General features: G+C 33.5%; 3 protein-coding genes and 1 pseudogene across 3 annotated transcripts; 3 read left to right on the top strand and 1 right to left on the bottom strand.

Moving 5' to 3' along the window:
* The first annotated feature begins 2,584 nt into the window (after positions 1-2,584).
* LOC114166525 (putative UDP-rhamnose:rhamnosyltransferase 1 pseudogene) lies at positions 2,585-4,324 on the top strand (annotated as a pseudogene).
* A 486-nt stretch (positions 4,325-4,810) lies between these two features.
* Positions 4,811-15,175, bottom strand: LOC114167416 (mechanosensitive ion channel protein 1, mitochondrial-like). The gene is made up of 7 exons (XM_028052503.2): positions 15,032-15,175; positions 13,965-14,856; positions 13,592-13,869; positions 12,880-12,980; positions 12,279-12,386; positions 11,155-11,376; positions 4,811-5,131 (listed from the first exon to the last, which is right to left on the bottom strand). Exons 2-7 carry the CDS (start codon positions 14,762-14,764, stop codon positions 5,018-5,020), a joined length of 1,623 nt encoding a protein of 540 aa, XP_027908304.2. The 5' UTR covers positions 14,765-14,856; positions 15,032-15,175; the 3' UTR covers positions 4,811-5,017.
* A 1,292-nt stretch (positions 15,176-16,467) lies between these two features.
* Positions 16,468-17,130, top strand: LOC114167616 (nuclear transcription factor Y subunit C-4-like). Its single transcript, XM_028052724.2, has one exon. It carries the CDS (start codon positions 16,620-16,622, stop codon positions 16,998-17,000), a length of 381 nt encoding a protein of 126 aa, XP_027908525.2. The 5' UTR covers positions 16,468-16,619; the 3' UTR covers positions 17,001-17,130.
* Positions 17,131-23,199: 6,069 nt separating this feature from the next.
* LOC114167411 (uncharacterized) lies at positions 23,200-26,438 on the top strand. Its single transcript, XM_028052497.2, has 3 exons — positions 23,200-24,212; positions 25,582-26,121; positions 26,233-26,438. The coding sequence occupies exons 1-3, from the start codon at positions 23,373-23,375 to the stop codon at positions 26,332-26,334; spliced, it is 1,482 nt and encodes a 493-aa protein (XP_027908298.2). The 5' UTR covers positions 23,200-23,372; the 3' UTR covers positions 26,335-26,438.
* Positions 26,439-26,955: the final 517 nt, after the last annotated feature.

Below are 26,955 nucleotides of genomic sequence, written 5' to 3'. Positions count from 1 at the left end.
AACAATTAATATCTTTTACATCTAACAGCTGGTTTAACATATGCTACATTAAATATTAATTGAAAACTAAGTTATCAGCTATCAGTTAGATTAGGAAAAAATTTATGAATTTCTCTTTCTACAATAATGTATTTATTTAAGAGATTTGTCATTCTCTCTATGTAATAAAACGTTTCATGCTTTGTTTCATAATTTTCTCTCCCAAAATTAAATTATTCCAATCCTTCATTTAATAAATTTGTCTCTCTAAAAAATGTTTAACTCTTGTTTTTGTTTCCATCACATTCAATTTAGTATAAATACCTTCCTCCCCTTGTGCTAATTTTCATTCTCAATTACAATAACTTTCACTCATCCCAAATTTTCTCCAACCTTGGGACTCATTCTTCTTTCTCCTAACCTCATATACTCACTCTCTCCAATTTCTCTCACTATTTTGAACAAAACTTGTTGCAATTTGAATTCTTCCTAATTTTTCTTATTTGAGATACTCTAGAAGACAAATTTTTGGTTTATTTCCATGTTCCTTTTTCTTCCCAAGTGTTTTTTTTACCCTTTCTCCAAATAAGGCTTAGATTTCATTTTATTCTTCAAATTAGGATTATTCTGGGAAGAGTCTTCTCCCTCTCACGATCCTCTTGGAGAAGTTCAGTGCACAAAAGATACATTTTTTTACTCTCCAAAGTTTAAACTTCACATAAAATTTCCAGTTTTGATAGAAAAAATGAATTGAGTGGTGGAATTATATTCTTTTTCATCTCTCAAGCAAATTTTTACAGGTTTCTGATTTTTCATATTTATTGACTACTGATTTTTCATTTCTACGTGTTTTGGTTTATGTTACAGTCTCTTGCATTATCATTTATTAATTTATTATTATTATTTATTATTATTGTTATTTACCTCAGTTTGAGTGTTGTATTTTTTGTTTCTGATGAATTTTCTTGTCCTAGATTCTAGTGTTAATGTGTGTGTAATTTCTGTAAAAGTAGTGGGCACTCAGCAAAATGATTTATCATTTGAACCTGATATCTACCTTACTTTTAATCATCCATACATTTTTATTTTACTTATTATAATCATCATTGCATTTTTCTTGAGTAATCACTCTTTTTTTTTTTTTTTTAATGATTGTGCAATTTATTTCTTTAGCAAAACACTTTCTAAGGTACTTGCAGATTATTAAGTGACCTTTATTTCTTACACGGTGTGTAACCAAATTGTTCTTTTTGTATTACCATTCTTTCAAAATCTGCAGTTTCAGGTTTCTTTTTACAGTAACAGTTTCAACAAGATCTGAAATCTTTCGATTTTGAAACTCTTCGAACCCAAACAGTGAGGAGCCAGTAACAGAGCTGTCTGCTGTTTCTTCCTCCAATGGCCATTAAACTGTCACTTCACATCAGTTTTGCCCCTTTTATTTAACTTTATAAATATACAGATTTATTTATTTATTTATTTTCAGAATGAGGAGCTTAGAAAAAAAAGTAAATTACCATTCTCAAAAAAATTACCATATTTATAAATTTAAATTGGAAGGGTAAGACTGATATTGAGTGACTGAGTAATGCTCAGTGCAGGTAGGAATAGCAGCCAACTCTGTTATTGTCTCCTCATTATTTTGGTTCGAACAGTTTCAATGTTAAAAAGTTCTGCATCTTATTGCTGTTGTTTCTGCTAAAGAAAAACCAAAGAGTGGATTTTTGAAAGGAATAATCATGCAAAAAAATAACCCTTTTGGTTACACACTGTACCAATGTCATATAAATTTGTCACATAGGTACCTTGAAGAGGGTTTTACAATAAAATCAAATTGCACAAACATAAAAATTTGATCTGTTCTTAGTTTTTCTTGAATGATGCTTCAGGGAATTGTGACATAAGCTGCACTACAAGATTCAGATACAAGATTTCTCGAGATGATAAGGAAGTTCCCAACACAAATGATGATGAAGATGAAAAAGCTAAAGTCATGATGAGAAACATTTATCTTTATCGAAAAAGAGATTATTTAATTTTGATATGGTTTCAAGCTGTTGGAAAGTTTTTATTTTATATTGTAGTTTTTATGTTTTGTATAATACTGTACAGAAGAAGTTTATCATGAAATACAGAGAATGGTTTTTTTTTATTATTTTCTAGATTTTGTTACAACTTTTGCCATGGGGATCTCATGGAGTTGATCTTTCTATTGCTGTTTGGTATTGCTGTTTGGTGAACACAAAAGGGAAACAATACAAATGAGATTAATTAAATTCATAATAAGATGATAAGAGAAAATTATCAAGAACAGGAAAAAGAGAGAGAGAAAGGGTTGTTTATATGTTTAGGTTTTTGCTGCATGCACGTCTTCTTTCATTACAGTTTTCATGCTCACACGCTCTGGATCACTCCTTTTCCCAAGCATTCATCACTTTTAATTTTCTTCTATAAACAGGAAAGTTTCTTCATCAAAATAACAGTGTATATTACGTAAACAAATGAACTTCATGTTTACACGTGTCCCTCGGCATGTTTACACGTGTCTCTCTGCATGTTTACACGTGTCTCTCTCTGTTATTTGCTTCTGTTGTGTATATATAGGGCTCTGCTCTCTCTCTTTCTGATATCTTTTCTCTTTTACAGAGTGTTTCTTCGTTTTCTTTCCTTGGTGTACCTTTTACGCAGTGAGAAAATAATGTAAAAATGGCTGAGAATACAATTCATGTGACGATGCTTCCATGGTCTGCATTTGGCCACTTGATCCCATTTTTCCAACTTTCCATAGCCTTAGCCAAAGCTGGTGTTCATGTCTCCTTTATATCAACGCCCAAAAACATTGAGAGGCTTCCTAAACTTCCTTCAACTTTAACTCATTTGATTGATCTGGTGCAACTTCCTTTGCCATCATTGGATAAAGAGCTCTTGCCAGAAGGTGCTGAGGCCACAGTGGACGTTCCATTTGAAAAAATTCAGTACTTGAAGTTGGCATATGATAATCTGCAACATGCTGTGAAGCAATTTGTGGCCAATCAGTTACCAGATTGGATAATTAGTGACTTTTGTCCGCACTGGATCACAGACATTGCTCAAGAGCTTCAGGTGAAGTTAATCTTCTTTTCTGCTTTCTCGGCCTCTGCAATAGCATTCTTGGGACCACCAGGCACCAGAAAAGCTCCCATTTCTCCTGAAAGTTTAACAGTACCACCAGAATGGATGACATTTCCCTCATCAGTGGCTCTTCGAAGACACGAGGCAAGTGGTTTTTGTGCTAATCACTACGAGGAAAATGCTTCAGGCATAGGGGACTTGGAAAGGCTTGAAAAGGTATTCAGTGCCTCCAAAGCTATAATATTTCGTAGTTGCTATGAGATTGAAGCAGAATATTTGAATGTATTTCAGAAACTAGTTGGAAAGCCCGTGATTCCCATAGGTTTGTTACCTGTAGAGAGAGGAAATGTTGAAGGGGTTTGGGGTGAGACTTTTGAGTGGCTTGATAGACAAGCAAGCAGATCAGTTTTATTTGTAGGGTTTGGCAGTGAGTGCAAGCTGAGCAGGGATCAAGTTTTTGAGATAGCTCATGGAGTTGAGGATTCTGGATTGCCATTTTTATGGGCACTCAGAAAACCAAGTTGGGCAAGCAATGATGAAGATTCTTTACCTTTTGGTTTCATTGAAAGGACATCTGAGAGAGGAATTGTTTGCATGGGATGGATACCACAACAGCAAGTATTGGCTCATCCATGTATTGGGGGGTCTTTGTTTCACTCTGGCTGGGGTTCTGCCATTGAAAGCTTGCAGTTTGGTCATGCCCTAGTTGTGTTACCCTTCATTGCAGATCAACCTCTTAATGCAAGGTTTTTGGTTGAAAAGGGTCTAGCCATTGAAGTTAAACGAAATGAAGATGGTTCTTTCACTAGAAATGACATTGCCACGTCTATTAAACAAGCTATGGTATTGGAGGGGGGGAAGAATATCACAGTTAATACCGGAGAAGCTGCTACAATTGTGGGAAACGTGAAGCTGCACCAAGATCATTACATTGCTGAATTTGTTCAGTTTCTTAAGAAATGAATCCAGAAACAAAATACAGAGCTGAAGAGAATCATTAAGGCTTCTTGAGTTTAGGGTTTGACAGTTTGTTAACTACACAATCCTATCTTCTAAGGCTATTTATAAAAGCAAAAAATATGTATTCTGAATTCAACAAGCACTTTGTAGTTTTTATGTATTCCAAAAGTCAGATTCCACATGGCATAGCTCACTCGTTTTCAGATGGTTTATATATCACTACTTCCTTATATCCTCAAAATGAATAATAGAAGTTGTGTCTTATGTCCTCAAATGTTGTGTATGGTTGTTAATCCTTTTATTTGTACGATGTAGCAGTGTGCGTCAATATTTTGCAAATGTGACAAATGTTAATTAACGTTGTTTTATTTTAACAATTTTGCAATATATCTTCATAATTTTAATTGATCTGATAATATTAGATTTTATTGAATGAATGTCTTAAAGTTTCTAACCAGTCAAACATATATATATATATATATATATATATATATATATATATTAATTATATATGCACTAATATGCATATTTTGGAATTAACGATTTCCAAAACAATATATCTAAAGACATAAAAAATATTGGAAAAAATAATATGGCAAATTAAGTTGTGATGTGATTGCTAATAAGATGACATATAATTATTTATTTTTTAAAGTAATATAGTAATTTTTAAAAACATGAATTTTTGTGTAATGAAACTTGTTCAATTGTGAAAAAAAAAAAAAAAAAAGCCTTCGTAAGTAGATACATAATGCCACAATTCAATCAACGAGAAAAATCACACTCTTTAGTAAATCAAAATTAAAACCTGAAGGCAAATGAACCAACTACACGGGAAAATATAGTATTGGAAAACTGCTTCAGTGTGAATGAATGACAAATTCCTTGTAAGCATTGCATTAGTAAAAGCTAAAGCTCACAATGTCTTGCAACCACTTCTTCCAAAATTGTCTTCTTGCCGAGCACATCATTTCGAAGGCATTTCTTGCCATGTGCTGCCAAGAGCAACCCCATGATTTTTAATGATCTGAACTGCCAGAAGCAGAATTTCTTGTTCAGCAGAGTATAGTTCATCTTTGCGCTGTAGAAAGCAGAGAAACAAGATAAATACGAGGATGAAAAGATGTTAACACATAGCCCAGTAATAAAAGATTGCATGACACAGCGCTAAATGACAGTGTGAAAAAAGATAAAAAGCAGGAAAACTGAACCATAGTTGAAGAGCGCAACTACGTACATACAACTTTACAAAAAGACCCACTTCAAAATGGCAACCTTGGATAAAAAAGTCACCTTAGTATTATCATTTGAGACATAAAATTTTCCTTTCAGATGCTGATATGAAATGTACGATACTGAAACTGTATTATTGTTAATTGAGGTCCTAGTCTTCTGGATCACAGGTCACGGTCACAGGATTTGCTACATAGCAACTGCCTCACTTCCTATCTAGTTATGTACCAGGGATTAATTGGTAATCAGTAATCAACTTGGAATCACAACTAATTCTGAAGATTGCAAGTAACAGATCCTCCTGCTTGGAATGACGGGGCTGTATCTATTTTAGAAACCTATCAGAAAATCAGTTTCCTTGGCCAGTTGGCCAGACCATTATTTCTACTTACTGTCACAATATCACGGTATGTGAAAACATACTTCAATCCAATACTCAAGATTGTATTTCAGAATGACTTGTCTTTGATTCTGCAACACCCTTTTCTTAAATAGGCACTGCAAAATATCTTTACATTAATATTCAATAAAAGGGGAGGGATTATAGGAGATTTCCTATTTACATGGAGTAATTGAGGATCCCTAACAGCTAGGTGTTACATGTATAGAATAATCTATTAAAGACATAATCAATTATATTTATACACACTAACATCCCCCCTCAAATTGATGCTGGTAAATCAACCAGCAACAATTTGCCAACAAGAAACTGATGGCGCTGTCGAGTCATAGCTTTGGTAAAGATATCTGCAACTTGAAAATCAGTAGAGATGTAAGGAAGAGAGATGACATTGTTGGTCAAGGCCTCTCGAATATAATGACAATCCACTTCAATATGCTTGGTACGTTCATGGAACACTGGATTTGCAGCAATCTGAATAGCACTTGTATTGTCTGCATGAAGAGGTGTAGAGGTAGGTTGGGAAAACCCAAGCTGGTCCAAAAGACTACGTAACCATATAACTTCAGCACAAGCAGCTGACATTGAACGATATTCAGCCTCAGTAGAAGATTTAGAAACACGATCTTGCTTCTTACATTTCCAAGAAATTAAGGCATCACCAAGAAACATACACCAACCAGTAGTAGACCTACGAGTATCCGGACATCCTGCCCAATCAGCATCACTATAGGCCATAAGCTGTAAAGATGAGGCTTTGGGAAAGAATAACCCACGTGCAGATGAACCTTTAAGATAGCGGATAATACGACGAACCGCAGCAAAATGAAGATGACGAGGAGAAGACATAAATTGGCTGACCTGGTGAACAGCATACGAAATGTCAGGTCTAGTAGTGGTGAGATAAATAAGACTGCCTACCAAACGCCGATAGAGAGTGGGATCAGGCAAGAGATCTCCTTCATCTTTCCTGTACTTGACATTTACTTCCATAGGAGTATCAACTGAAGTAGTTCTAACTAAACCCGCCAATTTGATTAAATCTTGAATATACTTTTGTTGGTTTAAAAAATGCCATTGGATCGATGATGAACCTCCAATCCCAGAAAATATGTGAGTTGTCCAAGATCTTTCATGCGAAATGTTGCATGGAGCGCAATTTGCAACTTAATAATTAACTCATGATCAGTTCCCATAATAATGAGATCATCCACATAAACCAACAGGAGAACGATACCGACAGTAGACTTGTGAAAGAAGAGAGAATAGTCATATTGACTCTGCGTAAAGGAGAACTTAAGCAGAGTAGTACGAAACTTCTCAAACCAAGCCTGAGGAGCCTGTTTAAGCCCATACAAGGAACGTCGAAGTTTACAAACATCAGAAGAGGAAGAAGGAAGCATACCAGAAGGAAGTTTCATATAGATTTCTTCTTTGAGATCACCGTGAAGAAAAGCATTCTTCACATCCATTTGATGCAATGGCCAAGATTGAGAAGCAGCAATAGCAAGGATAGTCCGAATTGTAGTCGTCTTAGCAACAGGAGCGAATGTCTCCTCATAATCAATCCCATACTCTTGTCTATTACCAAGAGCGACCAGTCGAGCTTTATAGCGATCTAAAGAGCCATCAGATCGAAGTTTGATAGAGAACACCCATTTACTTCCAATAGGTTTTACCGTGGGAGGACAAGACACAATATCCCATGTGTGATTTTCTTGAAGTGCTTGTAGTTCTTCTTGCATTGCCTTTTTCCAACAGTCATGTTCCATAGCCTGGGTATAACTAGAAGGAATAGAAATAGATGACAATGTAGTGAATAAAGAAATAGGTGTAAAGAAGCCATACCAATCAGGAGGTTTTGATGATCGAGTGGACCGACGAAGAGGTAGAACAGAGGTGACAGGATCAAGTGCCGGCGGAGGGACAGAATCAAGTGTCGGAGCATAATCAGGAAGGGTACCAGAAGGAAGACGACGTCTTGTATACACCAAACCAGGCTTGAACCGTTCCATAGTGTGAGAAGAGTCTAAAAATTGTGGCATAAAGGAAAAAAATGAAGATGATGGTGCAACATAAGAGGGAAAGAAAAACTGATTTTCAAAGAAGACTACATTCCTAGAAACTCTAATGCGACGAAGCTGCGGATCATAGCAAACATAACCTTTTTGATTAATAGCATAACCTAGAAAAGCACACTTAACAGATTGATTAGTGAGTTTGTGACGTTCATGAGGAGCAAGATGTACAAAACAAACACAACCAAAAGTACGGAGATTAAAGTAAGAAGGAGAATACCCAAACAACTTTTAGAAAGGAGAAACATTATGGAGAGTAGGAGAAGGTAACCGATTTATTAAATGAACAGCAGTGGAGAGAGCTTTACACCAAAAACGAAGAGGAACAGAGGATTCTAGCAAAAGAGTGCGAACAACATCAAGAAGATGACGGTTCTTTCTTTCAGCAACACCATTTTGTTGTGGTGTAGAAAGACAAGAACGCTGAAATAGAATTCCCTCATTTTGAAGAAAACTTTGAAATGTGTTAGACATATATTCACCTCCAGAATCTGATCTTAAAATTTTTATGTGAGCAGAGAATTGAGTTTTAAGGAACGAAACAAAACGTTGAAAAACAGAGAAAACTTCTGCTTTAGACCGAAGAAAATATACCCAAGTAAATCGGCTGTAGTCATCTATGAACGTGACAAAATACTTATAACCTGCATGAGATACAATAGGAGAAATCCCCCAAACATCACTATGAATAATGTCAAAACAATGATTTGCCCGAGATGCATTATGAGGAAATGGTAAAGTTTTACTTTTACCAAGTTTGCAGGTAGTACAATCAAATGAAACATGGGAGTTTTTATAGCCCAAAGAACCAGATTTAAACAAGGTACTAAGTACATGAGAATTTGGATGGCCTAAACGATTATGCCACATTTTATTTAGTTGTCTATCATCAACACAAACTAGAGAAAAAACAGGACAATATGTGGAAGGTGAGATGCATAGCGGAAAGAGTCGTCCTACTTTAGGTCCCTTCAGAATGATCTTCCCTGACACTTGATCCTGCACAACACAACCAGAACGAGAAAATTGGACATTATAATCATGATCAACTAATTGGCCAACGGATATGAGATTTGTGGAAAGATTAGGAGACACAAAGACATTAGGCAAAGAAGGAGAAATATCACCAATAGCACTAATAGGTAAGGAGGTTCCATTAGCTGTGTAAATTTGTTGATTGCCATCATAAGGTTTCACATTGGATAGGGACACAACAGAATTTGTCATATGGTTAGACGCTCCAGAATCAAGATACCAAGGTTGAGAAGAAATAGGAGTATTACCTGAAAGACCAAGGGCAGAAAAGGCTGACACAATCATTTGTTGTACCATTTCTGGAGTAAGAGTGTTGACAGGAGGTGTAGGAACAGAAGTTGGAGCAGGCAAAGCAGTAGAACTCGAAGCACCAACTGAGACATGATAAGCAGTGTCTTGTTTCTTTGCAGGGCGAATAGGACAAGCGGAGATAATATGCCCCCTATTCTTGCAATAATTACAAATTTTTTGTGAACAATCCTTTGCAAGATGACCAAATCCCTTACAACTGTAGCATTGGACAGAACGCATATCTCTGGGCTTATTCTTTCCTTGGGCAGCATAGGCCACACTAACTGGAGCAGAAGAATTCATATTTTGTTCCATAACTGTGTGCGTTTTGATTCGTTGTTCTTCTCGGAGAAGCTCACTCAAGCAAGCATCCAACGTAGGCACAGGGTCACGATTCATCAGATTGGATCGAGTAGCGTCAAAATCAGATCGTAGCTTCATCAAAAATTGATCTCGCTTGCTAATCTCGTGCACCGTTTGGACAGCTGATAGGGCTTCACCAGAAATACCCGCATAAATAATATTTGAGTATTCAGCCCAAAGATTTTGAAAACCAGAATAATATTCCTCAATCGATAGACTTCCTTGTGTGAAATTAGCCATCTCATACTCCAATTGAAACCTTCGAGCTGCATTGGCTTGATGATAAACCTTTTTCAAATAATCCCACATATCCTTAGCAGTGTTGTAAGGCCGAAGATCATGATAAAATGAGGCTCAAGAGAGCTAAGAATCCAGGTCATGATTTGGGCATCTTTCGTTTCCCACTTCGCCAAATCTGCTTCAGCCGTCGGTGCGGGAATTTTTCCATCAATATGATCCCATAATTCTTTGCCTTTGACAAAGAGCTTAAATTGGAACTCCCAAGCAGCATAATTCTTTCTATTAAATCGAACCAGAAAAGTGTCGACTCTGTCTGAGGCCATGACGAACAGGGATGCAAAGAATGGGTTTTCGAAATCAAAACCAGAGAAGACAAGGGTCTGACGAACGTCAAACCAGAATGAATCGAAGAGCGTAAACGAGCAATAACAAGAACGAACCGTGAATCGAAGCGAACACGATAATCACAGTGACGAGAACGAGATTCACGAACCACCACCGCCTGCGAACCGAACCGACCAAGAAGCGCAAAATCGCGAACAAGAATAGATTCACGAACCACCACTACTCGCGAACCCAAACGACCAAGAAGCGAACAGGTTGAAGAACTCCCACCGATTGCGAACGTCAATCACAAGTTCGAACCAGCGACTGCGAACAACAGTATGCGAAAAATGGATTCCGAACAGTGTGACGAAGATGGAGGCAGCGGAGCTCGATAATAGCGTATCGAAAAAGAAGACCCGGCAGTGGAGCTCGATAACAGGTCGAAGAAGAAGCGGGATGGAGAACAAGAGTGACCCACGGTTCAGAGCGGGATGGAGAACAAGAGTGACCCACGGTTCAGAGTTGTAGCTCTGATACCATGTCACAATATCACGGTATGTGAAAACATACTTCAATCCAATACTCAAGATTGTATTTCAGAATGACTTGTCTTTGATTCTGCAACACCCTTTTCTTAAATAGGCACTGCAGAATATCTTTACATTAATATTCAATAAAAGGGGAGGGATTATAGGAGATTTCCTATTCACATGGAGTAATTGAGGATCCCTAACAGCTAGGTGTTACATGTATAGAATAATCTATTAAAGACATAATCAATTATATTTATACACACTAACACTTACAGGGTACTATCTCTAAGTATGGTGTTCGAAAGTTAGGTGCAGTGAGATATCATTTAAATATTCCTTGAACGGTCAAAATAAATGTAGAACAAGCTGGAAATCCAATCAAAATAAATGCAATACACAATGAAGCAAAGGGAAGTTAAAAGATGATTATAGCATCTCCATATAGTATTTCCTATAGGTGTTTGACTGTGCTTGCACGTCAATTTCTTAAAATATATTTTCATTTAAGAATAAGTTTTCCAAATTATGAACAAAAAGGATTCATCAACTATGAAAAAAAAAAACATAATATGGTTAAATTTAGAGATTCAAACGGGTGAGGTACCATATGTTTGAGGTTGTATCCAAGAGTCAATTCTGCATATGAACTTTCTATACGGGATAAGAAACAGTAGGGAACATCTTTCCCTAAGAAAACCTTTGCATTTGACCTGAGCATGCTTTTTACATCATCTGATATCTGGGGAATCTTACTTAAATCCTCAGTTTGCAGAGGAATTTTGCTAATAATGGCACGATATTCAGCACGGGACTTGTTCACAATAACCTACAAAGTTAGTATGAAAAGAGGGTTGTCATTCAATGAATGAGGAAAAGAAAGTATATCATAGTCACAACATCAAAAGCTTAAGCACGAAACATGCTTATAGAATTAGGGTATAGCTTCGTATCAATAGTGTGTGAGAGTGCAAACATGTAAACGTGAAGTGTGAACATCAATTTATATATCCTCCAGAGAAGTTTTCGATTACACAAATTCAAGCCCAAAAATCAAAGGGAAGTATAAAAATTAAAAACACGGGTGCAATCAAGTGATTTAATCAAATATCTTGGCTTCAGTCTAAAAACTGATGAAAGTAATGGCTAGACAAATCTAAACTCTAAAGACAACATCCAACAGTGTCTGACCATGAAGGAGCAGCACATGGTATGATACCAATGCATTACAAAATTATTTGACCAAAATAATAATTAAATAAAAGAAAATTCATGTTCAAGTTAAGAAAAAAAAAAACATGGTTTGAAACACAGGCACATGTCAGCATTTTCTTCTTCCCTGATATATATTCATATTTATTTTTTCTCTTGCCACATATTATGATATAAAACTAACTAAAACAAACCAAGGAGTAAAAAGGTCGGCTTAAACAGAAGTATAGGATGAAAGACAAGAGAATTATATATATGCTTGCTCAAACTAGTTCTTGGAAAGTCAAACTACAAACAAAAATTTTCCAACTAGTTGCATATCTTAGCATGATGTAGTGCCAAAGATAAATTAGTAATGTGCAAGTTCTCAGAACATATTTTCTCTTTCATAAAGTCATTTGCAATAGATGCATTTTAGAGAAAGAAAGAAACAATAGAGTAGGCTTCCCTAATCTTAAATTATGGGGCCCACTTCTCTGTATTGCTTAAGTGACTGCAGAAGTGAGCCTAGAGACCCACCTGGCTAGAAAAAAATGAGTTTGGAACAATGACTGGAAACTTCTCTGAACTCAGCAAAGACGTAGTAGTAAGACCCATTTCCATCACTTGACCCTCTATCGAGCCTGCCTGCAATTTTTACAATTTCTCAGACACATAAGAAACATGAAACTTAACCAGGGGGAAGACCTACACTGATGCATGAACACTTTAAGATTTCCGAATTTTGTGAAATGCTTTTTGCAGTACCAAAAAAATAAATAAATAATTCATGATAAGTATGTTAATCAATCCAAACTCATGGTATCTTTTTCTCCATAACACTCATATAAATTTATTTTTATTTTGGGCCCTCCAATGTTTCATTTCAATCTAAATTCTAAAAAGCTGGACGTACTAACTACATATATATATGCACTACGTATTGGGCCATTTGAAAAAAAGCATCAATAATGAAGGACTTTTTAACTTAATAATGTGCAATAAGTAAAAAATTAATTATCACTCCTCACCTAAAAAGTTAACTGTACAGAGGGCATTCAAGTGAAAGAGACCGTAGTTCAGAAAATAAATTATACCATAAAAGGACCAATCAATAATGCTCACTACTAAATCAACATACTTTTATTGTATCTCCAACTGAAAAAGGCTTAGAAAACTGCATAGATAAACCACTAAACACGTTGCCAAGAATGTCCTTGGCAGCAAAAGCAGTAGCCACTCCTGCATAAGAAAGAAAGAAACATGAAGTTTTCCATTCCCTGTTTTATCGGTAAAAAATGAGTGAAACTTGTCAAGGATGGGGAGCAAGTCAGCAACATGATAAAACATTTATCAACTAGATAGATGATGGTTCTGCTAAATGGAACAAAAGAAATACTTTATGTGCATTTGTGCATTCTATTTCTTTCATTTACCTACTACTGCTGACTTTCTTCATTGTTTTACAATTCTAAAATTAGAATGCAACTTCTCTAAAGTCATGGGGTGTGCTTTGAAAGATAAAGTGCCTTTGCAACTGTTGATTGAAAAAAAAAACACAAAGCAATCAACCGTTGTGAAATGTAATAAAATCAAGCATATGTATAGCAATCTTAGCATGCCACACCAGATAATAATATACCAATTTCTACAGTGTTAATGGTTGTCATCTTTCGACCAAATTATATGCTTATAAGGAACTTTTCTTTTACAAAATCTAATCAACAAGACTTTTCGGCTACAATCAACACTCAACTTTAATGAAAAACAAACATACAGGGATAACAGAGATGCCAAAAGATATTAAGAATCTAAAATTAAATTCATCAGACTTAATTTAATTCAATACTTACCTCCTATACCACCAACAGTAACAATAGATTGCACGGCCACACCACAAGCCTCAGCAAAAGCCATTATACCAATCACAAATAGACCAATTGATGAGATTTTGTCAAGAGCGAGCACTTTGTCCCTATCAAGTCCAAGTAAACTTTGACTGGACAATGTCCGTGCAAAAACATTTGTTTTCCATCTATGCAAAAACCATACAAATGAAACTATGACTGCACCCCTCCAAACTGGTGCAAGATATTCTGCGGTTATAGTTGTTGGAGCTACCATTACACCACTGGAAATCAAAGTCAGCTGTCATATAACCATAAATATAGTAAACAAAATGACACATTTAAAAAATGACTGAGTGTATACATACAACCCACTAACATTTGTGAGAATGCCATGAAGGTAACTAAATATCGCACAGGATCCTCCAAAGCACCCCAAAAGCTTTTTTCATAAGGAACTGGATCTCCAGACATGCTTGCTGGCAATAGAGAAACGGGACCTTGCATTGCATATCTGTGAAATTTCCTCAAAATCATAGGCATCAAGAACCAAGCTATTAGCGTAGCGGTTAAAGTACCACCAACCGGAATAATCACATTGCCTAAATATGGGTGTGAATCAAGCAACTGCTGAGCATATGGAGTGAGATCATCGGATGTTGCTTTAACCTTTTCCCCAGCATATGATGCTGACTCTACCATACTCTTCCAAACATCTCTAATCCTCTCAGCCCAATCACCCCCAGCAACAGAATCACCAGTGGCATTCATGTCACTCGCACCAGAACCAGCAGAGACTTCTGTACCAGCATCTCGACTTCCTTTATCACCACCCACCGTCGACGAATAAAATCGGCGATTCAACACGTGGTTCGCAGAAGCAAAAGGAAGGGCACTCCCAAAACAATAGCTAGAGAATCTAGGATTAAACGATACATTGGTTCTAGTACCAAATTGGTGTCTACTTCCAAAGGATTCAGAAGCCAAATTACTAAACTGATTCTTAGCAGATTGTAACTCTCTTTTGTAATAAGGATGACTCGGTGAATCACTCGGCAACCTTGCAAGGTTCACACACACACTATGGTGATAGTGACGGTGCTGAACTAATTCCGTACTGAAAGAAGCATTGATTGTGATTCCTATACGTCTTACAGAGGAAGACCTAACAGCTGCCATTGTTGAACAAACTAACAACTCAACATTTGAAAGTAAACAGCGATGGCATTGTATGGAACAATATCAACCAAATAATTCAGTAACGAGTCAATCTGCGAATTCGAGAACAATAATCACAATACAATCAGAACATAATTAGTTGAGTAAAATTTGGCATAAACAATTCACAGTAATAGAATTAATTGATAAACCCTAAGCATAGAGTATTTGTAATCAGAAAAAACAGTGAAAATAAATTAGCAGAGAGTGCAATAAACAAGGTCTTACTTCCGTTTCGCACTGAATCGATTTCCGTTTGGGAAGGAAGAGAATCTTCTTTTACTTGCCTCGGAAAGAAAGACAAGTTAACAACCCAATAAATTAATAAATAAATGAAAAAAAAAACAGAAAAGAAATAATAATTTTGCTCACAGCAAGTTTGGACAGAAAATTCGAGCGGGTAAAACAATTAAATCTTATTTTATAGAAAATTTGAGGAGAAAAGTGTGAGCGTTTATTTTCATGACTAACATTTTCTATTACTAATATTTTAATCTGTATAATGTATGCATAATCTTTAATTGTATTAATATTTAAAAAATTTAAAAGGAATCAAGCATAAGTAGGATTTAAAATATATATATATATATATATAAACATTCAATAAATAAGGGACTGTTCAATTTATTAATGATTTACTGTAATTTAAAGTCATGTAAACAATATTAAGTGAGACAAAAATATAGGGGAGCTAGTCTATTGGTCTTTTAAAATTATATTTAAATAAAAAAGGTGTATTTAACCAACATTTTAAAAAATATATAATAACTAATCAAAACTATGAGGATCTTTTTTAGCAAACTGTAAAATAAGATGATATTAAATTAAGATTTGGAAATGATTAAAATAATTGTCTTGAATTATTTTTTATGTAATTTTTATGGATTTTGTCTAATTTTTAAAGGAAGAAAAAAAAGGTAATGAACTTGTTTTAAAGGAAGGCAATGAACACATTAAGAGAATAAAAAAAATTAAAATTTCATTGTTCAAGTCAAATATACTAAAAGGAAGAATGAATTTCTTGATTTTGAAATCTTGAAAAGTGTTTTTAGTCGTTTTAATGTTTCTTCTAATAGAAATTCTATAAAAATGCTTTTAGTTGCTCTTCTCAGACTTATTCATACGGAATTTTCTTATCATATTTTAAAATTTATCGTGTAAACTCTTACATATCAATTAAAATAATTCACTTCATAAGTTTGCAAAAAAACAAAAAAAAAAAATAGTCGGTAAAATTTCTTAAGATAAAATTAGTTCAATTGTTTTTTCACAAAACAACTTTAACTTTGCCTACTGTATTAAATACTGATAAAATATGACACTTCGCCTTCCCTTTTAGTGCATGATAAAAAAAATCATTCAAACTGTATCAGTTTTCCTTAATCTCATTCCCTCCATTAAAAGCTAGCACACGACTAGTTGGTACCTAACATGAAAATATAAAAATTAAAAGTTGAATACAATATCGAAAACTTTATAACACTATTAAGGTCCAAAAATATATTGTTTAATGTTTAATTTTTTAAGCTCTTTTGAGTTCATCATGATCACTGATGCTTCTTGACACAAGCAACAAATATATAAAAAAAAAGAATAAAAGTCTTGCAGTCAAAGAGTCTAATTAAGAATCATCATCATAATTACTTATTAAAACACCAATTTGTGAGCTGAAGCAGGCTTGGCCGGCCATGTTAATGGAGTGAAGCTACGAAAGGTTCAATGAAAATGGTGTATATATATATATATATAACACTGAAGCTACAATTAAGAGTATAACAGAGACCATTGAAGCTGAAGTTAACCCAGAAGAAGAGATATGAGACAAGCTGGTGCATATTCAGGGTTACTGTGTGGAGGGGTAGCTGGAAGGACAGGACCCCACTCTCTGCCCTTGGCAAGGATCAAGAAGATCATGAAGAAATCAGGGGATGATGTTAAAATGATATCAGGGGAGGCTCCGATTATCTTCTCCAAGGCTTGTGAGCTCTTCATTCAGGAACTTACTAGAAGGTCCTGGATCATCGCCATGCAAGGCAAAAGGAGGACTCTGCACAAAGAGGACTTGACCTCTGCAGTTATAGCCACTGATCTATTTGACTTTTTGATCACTTTGGTTTCCGATTCTGACACCCGTTCACCTGGTGTCACCACCACTACCATGGAGGTAGAAACTTTGTACCAGTCTTCAGCAACCTAAACACAACAGCAGCTTCAGAATTTGAGTTCTATATATGGCTATGTAATTATTGTAATATACATGTATGTGTCTGTTGGTTACGCATCACTGTACTTGAATCAAATGAAGTTGTGCCATGATTTTTAATACACATATGGAAGTCTCACCTGGATCAAAGATCAGACAATTTTATAATTTTATAAGCGAGTTCAAATTTTATTTTACAAATTAATTTTATGGAATTGTTTAAGGCTTTTTAACATGATATCAGAGTCAAATTAGAACTAATCCTAACAAATTTTCTAGGATATGTTGTTTCACTCGCTATTGAATCGCTAACGGACCATTTACTAAATTTTAGTCTCACATACAAAATGAACATAGGGTATATTAAAAATATCACATGACTAAAAATAAGCTAATTTCATAATATATAAGTTATAAATCGGTTTTGTAAGATTAAATTAGACTTAAAATCCATTTCTAATAAGTTGAGTTAGACTTAAAATTTTCTTCTTTAATATATTAGTAGAGAATATAGATTCTCCCATAAAGAAGGAAAATTGGGGTTTTGGGGAAGAAGCAGAGAGGAATTCTGGTAGTGACTAATAGAGAGGTGGATGAGAAAAGGTATGGTGAAGATAGTTGAAACAGTTGAAAAGGTACTGAAAGTGAAAGTGACATAGAACAATCTTTCATTCATTAGATTGTAGGCTTTTCGTGGCCTGAGAATAGAGTTATACTATTACCACCCCTAAGTTACTATTTGAAGCTCCCAACCAAAGTGAATTATAGGTGGACGAGTCTAGCTAGTGTCTTGAAAATAAATATATTTGAAATGGTAAAAAAAATGTTAAGACAATTATTGGTATTTTTATAGAAGATATTTATGATATATATAAATTTTATATGTATTTTTATTATTGATTACATTAAATGTTATAAGTATTTTTGTATTAATGTATAATAAGAAAAGTTGAAAAGCCGTTAATAGTAAAGGTTAATTTAATATTTGGCAATATTCTTTTAAAATTACAACTAAATTAATTATTTTCATTGGAATATATGGAATGTGATTACGTTAGAAATAATATTTCTTAAAATGAACTTATGTCTTATTTATAAATTAAAAGTTCTTTCAGTTTAGTTTTTTCACGACATCATTTTAACTTGTAAAAAAGTTTAATTATTTTACATACTTATTTCATGAATATATATATTAATATCATAACACAAGATTTGATAAAAACGGAAAACTTTAGAACAAAAAAGTGTATTAAAGATTTATCTATAAAATTGTGATTGTGTTTACGTGAACGAGTGTGGAAGATACTTTATTAGATAAAATTGCATCAAATGTTTATTAAGATAGGTGTAATTGTATCTACTCAAGTGTGATTAGCACATTACTCAAAATATTTGCATTAAAAGTTTGTGGAAACTATGTTTACTCCGCACACCATTGATATGTGTATTAATAGATAAAATTGTTTTAGAGATTAGCTCATAAAGGTGTGTTTTTTCTTACACAAATGTAAGCGACATATTAGTAAAGGAAATTATATGAGAGGCTCATCCTATGGTTGCAAATGTAGGTGATATGATCCTATCCAAGAAATATTATATTCGTTTGTTACTTTAAACCTTTTATTAAATATAAACAAGAAAATTAGATAAAGAACATAAAATTAGATAGAAATGGAGATGCTCAACAAGCTTACAAAACAAAGGAAATAAAGAAAAATTACAAGACTTGTATTTGTCTAAAAGCTATTGTTCAAGTGTGCTCCAAATCATAATCTTGATGTCCTTTAAATTTCAATCTTCATGGAACATCAATAGTTGGAAAGAAAATTGTTCTTCTAAGTTCATGGTCCTTTAACTTGGCATAGGTCCTTTGAATTGCATTGATTCTTCCTCAAGTTCTTCATATATGAGATCAAGATAGTCCTCTATCGGTAGGAGACACGATACAAAAAATTGCATCAGTAGTTCTCCAAAAAGGTGTGTTTGTGACAACATGAGTGTGGAATGTGCACATATGTGTATTTATAATCATTGACAAACCTTCGATGTGACTAAGGGGAGCCACGACTCCCCCAAGTTTTCTAATTTAATTTATATATATATATATATATATTATAAAATTTTATTTATATTTTAAATTTTATTTATTTATATATATATATATATAATAAAATTATACTTATATTTTAAATTTTATTTATATATTATTATTTATATTAATTTTAGAAAAAATTCCCTCAACTTTTTTTTCTTCTTTCTTTGGTTTCTCTCTTTTTCATACCTCTATTTCTTTCTCACCTTCCCCTTTCTATCTTAATTTTCACCTTCAACTTCTTATCCTTTTTAAAATTAAATTGCACCATGGTGAAATTGAAGAGTTAAGGAACATTTTGGAACAATAATTTTTTTTTTTATAAGTTCATTTTCTATTTTTTGAAGTAATCTATTTTTCTCTTGCATGTGGTAAATTTGTCTATTATGTACCACTTGCGATGATAAATTTATCTTTTTCTGAAAGGTGATAAATTTATATTAGAAAAATTATGATAATTAGTAAAAGAATTAATTTTTTTTCAAGATAAAGACTTGTGATGAAGATGAAAAAAAAACGTATCTACATCAGCTAAACTTGATAAAAAATTTATATATAAAATATCTAATTTGGCCTCTTGAATTTTTTGTCCAAGTTTCTGCTATTATCTATAACCACGTGTGAGACACGCCAATAGAAAAAAATTATGTTAGAAAATTGTACACACACACACACACACACACACACATATATATATATATATATATAAATGTGATTGTACTTAGGAGAGTATGGGACATGCTAGTGGAGAAAATTACATCACATTCGCTAAAATAAGTTTGGTTTCACCAAAAATAGGTATGAAAAGATGTAAAGTTTGAAATATTGCTCATTGTTAGTATTATGGTTCTGGTTGAAATATAGCCTTATCCTTGTAAAATGTGACCTAAAGGGACATTTCTTAACCTATATGAAAACCTTACTTATAATTGGAGTGTAGTGTTACTCTTATGAATATGATACAATTATACCTTAACTAATATGAAAATGATTATGTTTACATTATACAAACTATCATATATGAAATTAAATCATCATGCATTTCACATATACATCTCATCTCAATGAAAAATCATCACATATCATCAATCATATATACTTCTTCTCAATTTAAGAGCTAATAAATCATAATTAATTTTCAATTGCATTAATATAATCCAAGTACAATAAATTAATCAAATATAACAAACAACAACAAATAATCCAATTTTAGCATTTAAAAGCATTCAAAACCTTATTTCTTTAAAGTTCATAAAATACTCTCTCCTTAACTAGTATTTGGCAAACTCAACAAATTAAAAATATGTTGAAATTAATTCGGTCAAAATTATGTTTGTTCAACCAAATATGTTAACACAACAAATGAATTTTGACTTCTCAAGTGGAAATTTCACTTGCCTATCAAATGACCATAGAAGGCTTTATAAAAATAGTTTCTTTGGGGGAGATTTTGACTTATTGAGTGACCCAAACATTGGGAGAGACTCACATAGAGAGATTTGACTTGTCAAATGACTAATCTCTTTGAGCTTTCGAGTTTTTTCATAAAACTAATTTCGTTCATCAAGAGTTTGGCTTGCCTAACAAACTAAAATATTACGAGTCTTATTTAAAGGTTTGCTCAATAAATAATGTTTTTTAGCTCTCTAGATCTTAAAAAATTATATTTCACTTGGTAGACTCTCCAAACAATTCTACATAATTCATAAAGCTTTAAAGATAAATCAATTTTCATTTTATAATTCAGACGACCCATATTAACCCTTTCTTTTCATTTTCTTATCTCAAAATTGATATAGTTAATCAAAATAACATCAAACTAAATTAATTTGATCCAATAGACTACAAATTAGACTATCAAAGATATTCAACATATCAAATTAAATCAAACACACTAAACATGCATAAAATTCAATAATTTATGACCATTCCACTTCTAAATTTAAATTTTATATCCCAAAATATTATCAAACTTAAACTAATTTCTCTTACCTAGATCAAACTTTTCAATCTTAAAAGAACTTCATAATTGTTATTCTCACAAGATATAATACTTGTACACAAAAAAACTCATTTAAACAATCTAAACACATTTTAATAATCCAAGACAAAAAGACTCATCTTATATTGAAATGAGTCACCTACAAGCATCACTCCATTCATGCATGCAAAACTTCTAAAATTTAAAAACTTACTCGTTTGAAATTTTTATTGCATAGGATTATTATATTATACATTAGGATCTCTATGGAAAACTATAATTTTCACAAAAATGAACAAATAGTTCAGAAACTTAAAAAGAAATCAGAGTAACAGAATAAATAGTTTTTAAGAGAAAGCGATTATTTTGAAATGAAACTTGAGTAATCAAATTTTCTATTTATAAGTTTTAACGTTTACATTTTAATGATAAAATATTTTTGTTCTATATATAAGAGATCACTTGCCTTTCTAATTATTTTCTAAATCTTTACAAAATTTAGATTTTGAAATAATATTAATAACATTTTATTATTTTATTTCACAGGTTCTGTCTAATATTTAGACAACTTATTTATTAATACGTAGAAATGAGAAAAGATTAAATATTTTTTATATAAATATTTATGAAAACAAAAAAGATTATTATATTTTTTAATTTAAATTTTCAGATATCTTATGGAGTATAATCTATTGTGAAAAAAACATTATCGTAAACAGTAGTTGAAGTGGTGGATTAGTTATATGATTGAAATGCAATGCTGTTAGCAGTTACAGATAAACATATATAAAATATTCCATCTTTGAAGCAAACACTAACAGTTCCATCATAGTTTTCTTCCGAGTTTCCAAAATGAGTTTGGAGAATGTTATGATGGTTCTTTTTATAACAAAAATACATAATATGGTTATGTTTTTTTGTTACTATGCTTAGATTTTGATGTGGGAAGAAACAATAAAGACACATTTTTTTTGTCTATTAATAGTGTATATACTTTAGTTGTGATATTTTTTTTTAGTAAAGACACGTATGCTGCAGCCAAAATGGGTGGTGAACATGAAAACAAAAACACTGATTAAGATAAGTTATTGGAAAAAATTATTTATAAGTAACTATATTTGAGAATAGTATAAAACTAAAATAATCAATTTTGAATCTGTGAATAAAAACTAAACTTATTCCAAATTCGAAAAATTAAATTCACATTTAAATCTGAATTAAAATATTTACCCGATTTAAAACTTAGAGTAAAATATGATTATAAGTAACACAGTTTTTTTTAATACATACTTTCTATTGAAAGTTAATATATACAAAATCACTAAATAAATGTATGTGAATAAATATGCAAAAATCAGAAAAGGTATGTGAATGAGAGAATAACGAATATACATATAGTTGTCTTATTTACAAATATGGACTCCTCAATTATAAACTCTCCATAACTTTCCCTTTCTCTTTTTTCTTTATTTTATAGATAACTAATTGTTTAATTTTGTAGTTATAAAACCTTTTTTTTTATTTCAATCTTGATATTGAAAACATCTTCTTTTAGTTAACATATTTTATTATATGGACTGAACGATATGCAAACTAAGGTAGATAAAAAATACTGTAACAATTTTAAAAATATTTTCAAGCAAAGAGATTTAGATAAGAAACTTTTATAATTTTTTAAGTCATATAAATTAAACTTCGATCTTTTAAAATACATTTAGAGGCATTCATCTCTTTCACTAATAAATAAATAATAAAAGTGCCTGTCAAAGAATTATGTTGATTTTTTTTAATAAGATACATAATAATAACAGGTTCTTTTATGATTTTTAATATTTTATCAATTTTAATGAATTTGTAAACATTTTTTTAATCAGTGGAGGAGAATGGGTTAAATTAACTCATATAGAATCATTATTTTAAAAAGTACAACTGAAATGAATTTTAATCAGTTAGTAAAAAAAAGTTACGTTTTTGCATAGTAATCAAATGAATAAACTGCAGAACTGGCGTTAGCATATTGCAGTAGTTTGTTAAATTTAAGATTTAATCTTAACTTCAGACCAAACAATGTTTTCGTTTTGTTTTTGTTTTTGTTTTGTTTATCATTTATCAGGCACTCTTTTCGGTGTGGTACTATGCAGAGCTTAAAACTTTACCAAATCTAATAATCTTCCCCTTCTCTCTCTCTCTCTCCTTCTTCTTCATCTCCCCATCCATGGGGTTCTCATGACAAAGCTTTTGGGGTTTCAATTTCAATTCATCATCTTTCTGATAAACGCTTGAAAAGAAAACCATGTCCATCATGAAGAACAATTTCAAAGACCCTGACCATTTATACTCTCCATGGAGCTTCTCAAAGCTCATGGCTTTCTTCTTCCTCTTAATCTCCATCTCCTACCTCTTCTACTCCCTCAGATTCGTCAGCCACACCTACGACTGTGATCAGCCACCACCCCACATTCCCACCGTCACTCACCGTCACACATCCAACAACCCCCCACCGCCGGAACAAAAGCCTCCACCTTTCCAACAAACCAACCTTTCCCACATAGTGTTCGGCATAGGGGCCTCGGCGAAGCTCTGGAAGCAGCGAAAAGAGTACATCAAGATGTGGTGGAAGCCCAATGAGATGCGTGGAGTCGTGTGGTTGGAGCAGAGGGTGAAGACCGAACCCGGCGATGAAAATTCCTTGCCCTTGTTGAGGATCTCCGGTGACACTTCCAGGTTCAAGTATAGGAATCCGAAGGGGCATAGATCGGCGATTAGAATCTCGCGCATAGTGTCTGAGACTCTGAGGCTTGGGATGAAGGATGTGAGGTGGTTTGTGATGGGGGATGACGACACCGTTTTTGTTGCAGAAAATCTGGTGAAGGTTTTGCAGAAGTATGATCATAACCAGTTCTATTACATTGGGAGTTCTTCAGAGAGTCACTTGCAGAATATATATTTTTCTTACAACATGGCTTATGGGGGTGGTGGTTTCGCCATTAGTTATCCTCTGGCTGTGGCATTGGAGAAAATGCAAGATAGGTGCATTCAGAGGTACCCTGGTTTATATGGCTCTGATGACAGAATTCAAGCTTGTATGGCAGAATTAGGAGTTCCTCTCACCAAGGAGAAAGGGTTTCATCAGGTTAGAACAGAACTCTGTTATTCTGAGAATTTTTAGTTTTCATTGTTGTTTGGATTGTGGCATTGGTGTTCTTTGGCTTGTGACAAATTTAGGTTCCTAGGAAAAAAAATCTAGGAAAATAGGGTTAACATAGATAGAGAAAGAAAGTAATTGTGTCTGTGACTTCAGAATTCAGATATTGATTGACTCAGTCCATTCGTATGATTGGTAATGGAGAAAACTTGAACATTTAGAAGTGGTGAGAAAGTGGGTTAGTGAGAGTAGGAAGTGGAAGACTTTTAGGTTCATAGTAGTACATTTTTTCAGCTTAATTTTGACAATTTTTGACAAAATGGTAGTGTAAAGTTTTGTCATTATTTATATAATTTCATGAGATATAAGATGTTATGTACAGAGACATTAAATAACTAAGTTTATATAAAAAAATTTGTTTAATTTTTAATTTTAATTTTCTTTGTAGTGTTTAATATTGTGTGTAAATTTTAAAAGCTTTATGCTATTGGGGTCAAGAGTGATTTATGCATGACAACAAAAGAAATATGTAATGGCTCGTAGCCGCAAGATGCAAAAATAGAAAACGACAGCCACCGTTAGATGCCAAAACGTAGATAGTAACAGATGATTTATTTTCTGGGTGCATAGGTGGACACATTTATTGCTATTTACCGATATTGTTGAAATTTAAAGTGGATAGTGTCAGAAGAAATTAGAGAGATTTAATCAAATTGTGAATTTATGTGGGAGCATTAAGGTTAAGATGAATTAATTAATTTTAAAAACTAGGTTATCTTTGAAATTAAATTATATGACCCATCATAAATATAAATTGACTTCCTTTTTCAAACCTAACCCATTGAACCCACCCTATCCATGACAAAATAAAACCTTGTTGATTTCAATTTGAAGTCTTTTTCTCCTTTACATTAACACTTTGTATTTATTGAATAGTATAAATAAATGTGATTATCGACGTGTCACACAACACACATTTTTCTGTGATCTTCTTAAGGTGCAGTTGAAGGAACCCACTTATGTTTTATTTAAAAATTTAATATCACACACTATAAGACACGTAGCATGAAAACATGGGCCACAATGTCCTCCGTCGTTCATAAACTATTGTCTTTTGTCGGTAGATAAGACCCTTCCTAATTCCCACTTACCCTACATAATTGTGTTGTTTGATCAAACCTTATTAATACTAACTAAAATTATACACGTGTACAAAGTCCACACATGTGTAAAGCCCACACGTGACTTCTGGGTATGGAAGCGGGTTTTCAAGAAATGTTTTTGGGTTGAGTGGATTAATTCTGTAATCTTGTGACGTATGAATGATTCTTCTTCTGATTTTGACATTGAATAATAGTTCGATGTGTACGGCAATCTGTTTGGGCTTCTGGCGGCCCATCCACTTGCACCGCTGGTGTCACTACATCACCTGGACGTGGTAGAGCCCATATTTCCAAACGTGAGCCGGGTGCGGGCTCTGAAGCGGCTGAGCGGACCCATGAAGCTGGACCCGGCCGGGCTCATGCAGCAATCTATTTGCTACGACAAGGCCCGGACCTGGACCGTATCCGTTTCGTGGGGATACGCGGTTCAAATATTCCGGGGAATTTTCTCGGCCCGGGAAATGGAGATGCCGGCGAGGACGTTTCTCAACTGGTACAGACGCGCCGATTACACGGCGTACCCGTTCAACACCCGCCCCGTCAGCCGCCATGTTTGTCAGAAACCTTTTGTCTATTTCTTGTCAGAGGCGGTGTACGACAGTGCTGCCAATGAAACTTCAAGTTACTATATTCGGGTCCAGCAAAACCCCGATTGCAAGTGGAAAATGGAGGATCCGACCCGGATCAAATCGGTGGAAGTTCGTAAGAAAATTGACCCGCATTTGTGGGATAAGGTAACCTAATTCAAATGTGTTCATCATTTTCTAGCATTATTATGAATTATTTATTTGCTATTCAAGTGAATGGAATGAGAATTTGGCTAAGGGTTTTGTTGGTTTGAGCAGGCTCCGAGAAGAAATTGTTGTAGGGTTCGACGCACGAAGAAGAAAGGAAGTATGGTGATTGATGTTGGGGAATGCAGGGGAGATGAAGTTGTTGAGTTGTAGTTATAGTTCTTTACATCAATTCATCATTCTTAATCTTAACTCAATCCCTTGGTATATGTAATTTTTTCTTCTACTTTATATATAATCATTTACTTTCTGCGTTTCTTCGCCTAGTGTAGACAAAGCTCAGTAGCTAGAAGTCTAAATCAAACTATAGTATTTTCCTTAAACGTTCATTGTTTTGCACCACAAGTTTAGGATCTAGATGTTTGGCACCAGGTCAAACTGTCTCATAATTCAACGCTTTTTTTTTTAGTTTATTCATTCCTATATAATAAAATTAGAATATACAAAACTTTGACCCTTCATTAACATTATCTGCATTCTCTCCTTCCTTTTAGAATTGTATTTTATACACCATTTGTGTTTAGTTAAAAACTTATCTGCAAGTACCGTGAGTTGCTGTGTTTGTTTTATCTCAATATGCAGATCGCCAAGGTGTGTTTTATTTCTCTGAATTAAGTGTTTTCTTTTTTTCGTGGGGAAAGCTTACTAAATGTTGTTTATATAAGGTTAAATTTCCTCTATTTATCAAGGAATATTAGTTTGATCTTAAATTTTTTGTTGTCTCAATTTGATTCTCATTTTTTTAAAAATGATTTATTAGAAAATGATTTATTT

This window comes from Vigna unguiculata, chromosome 10 (assembly GCF_037176805.1).
Source record: "Vigna unguiculata cultivar grain cowpea cultivar isolate G323 ecotype 2 chromosome 10, ASM3717680v1, whole genome shotgun sequence".
NCBI classification, from domain to species: domain Eukaryota; kingdom Viridiplantae; phylum Streptophyta; class Magnoliopsida; order Fabales; family Fabaceae; genus Vigna; species Vigna unguiculata.
This window is presented reverse-complemented; position numbering and strand designations above follow the sequence as displayed.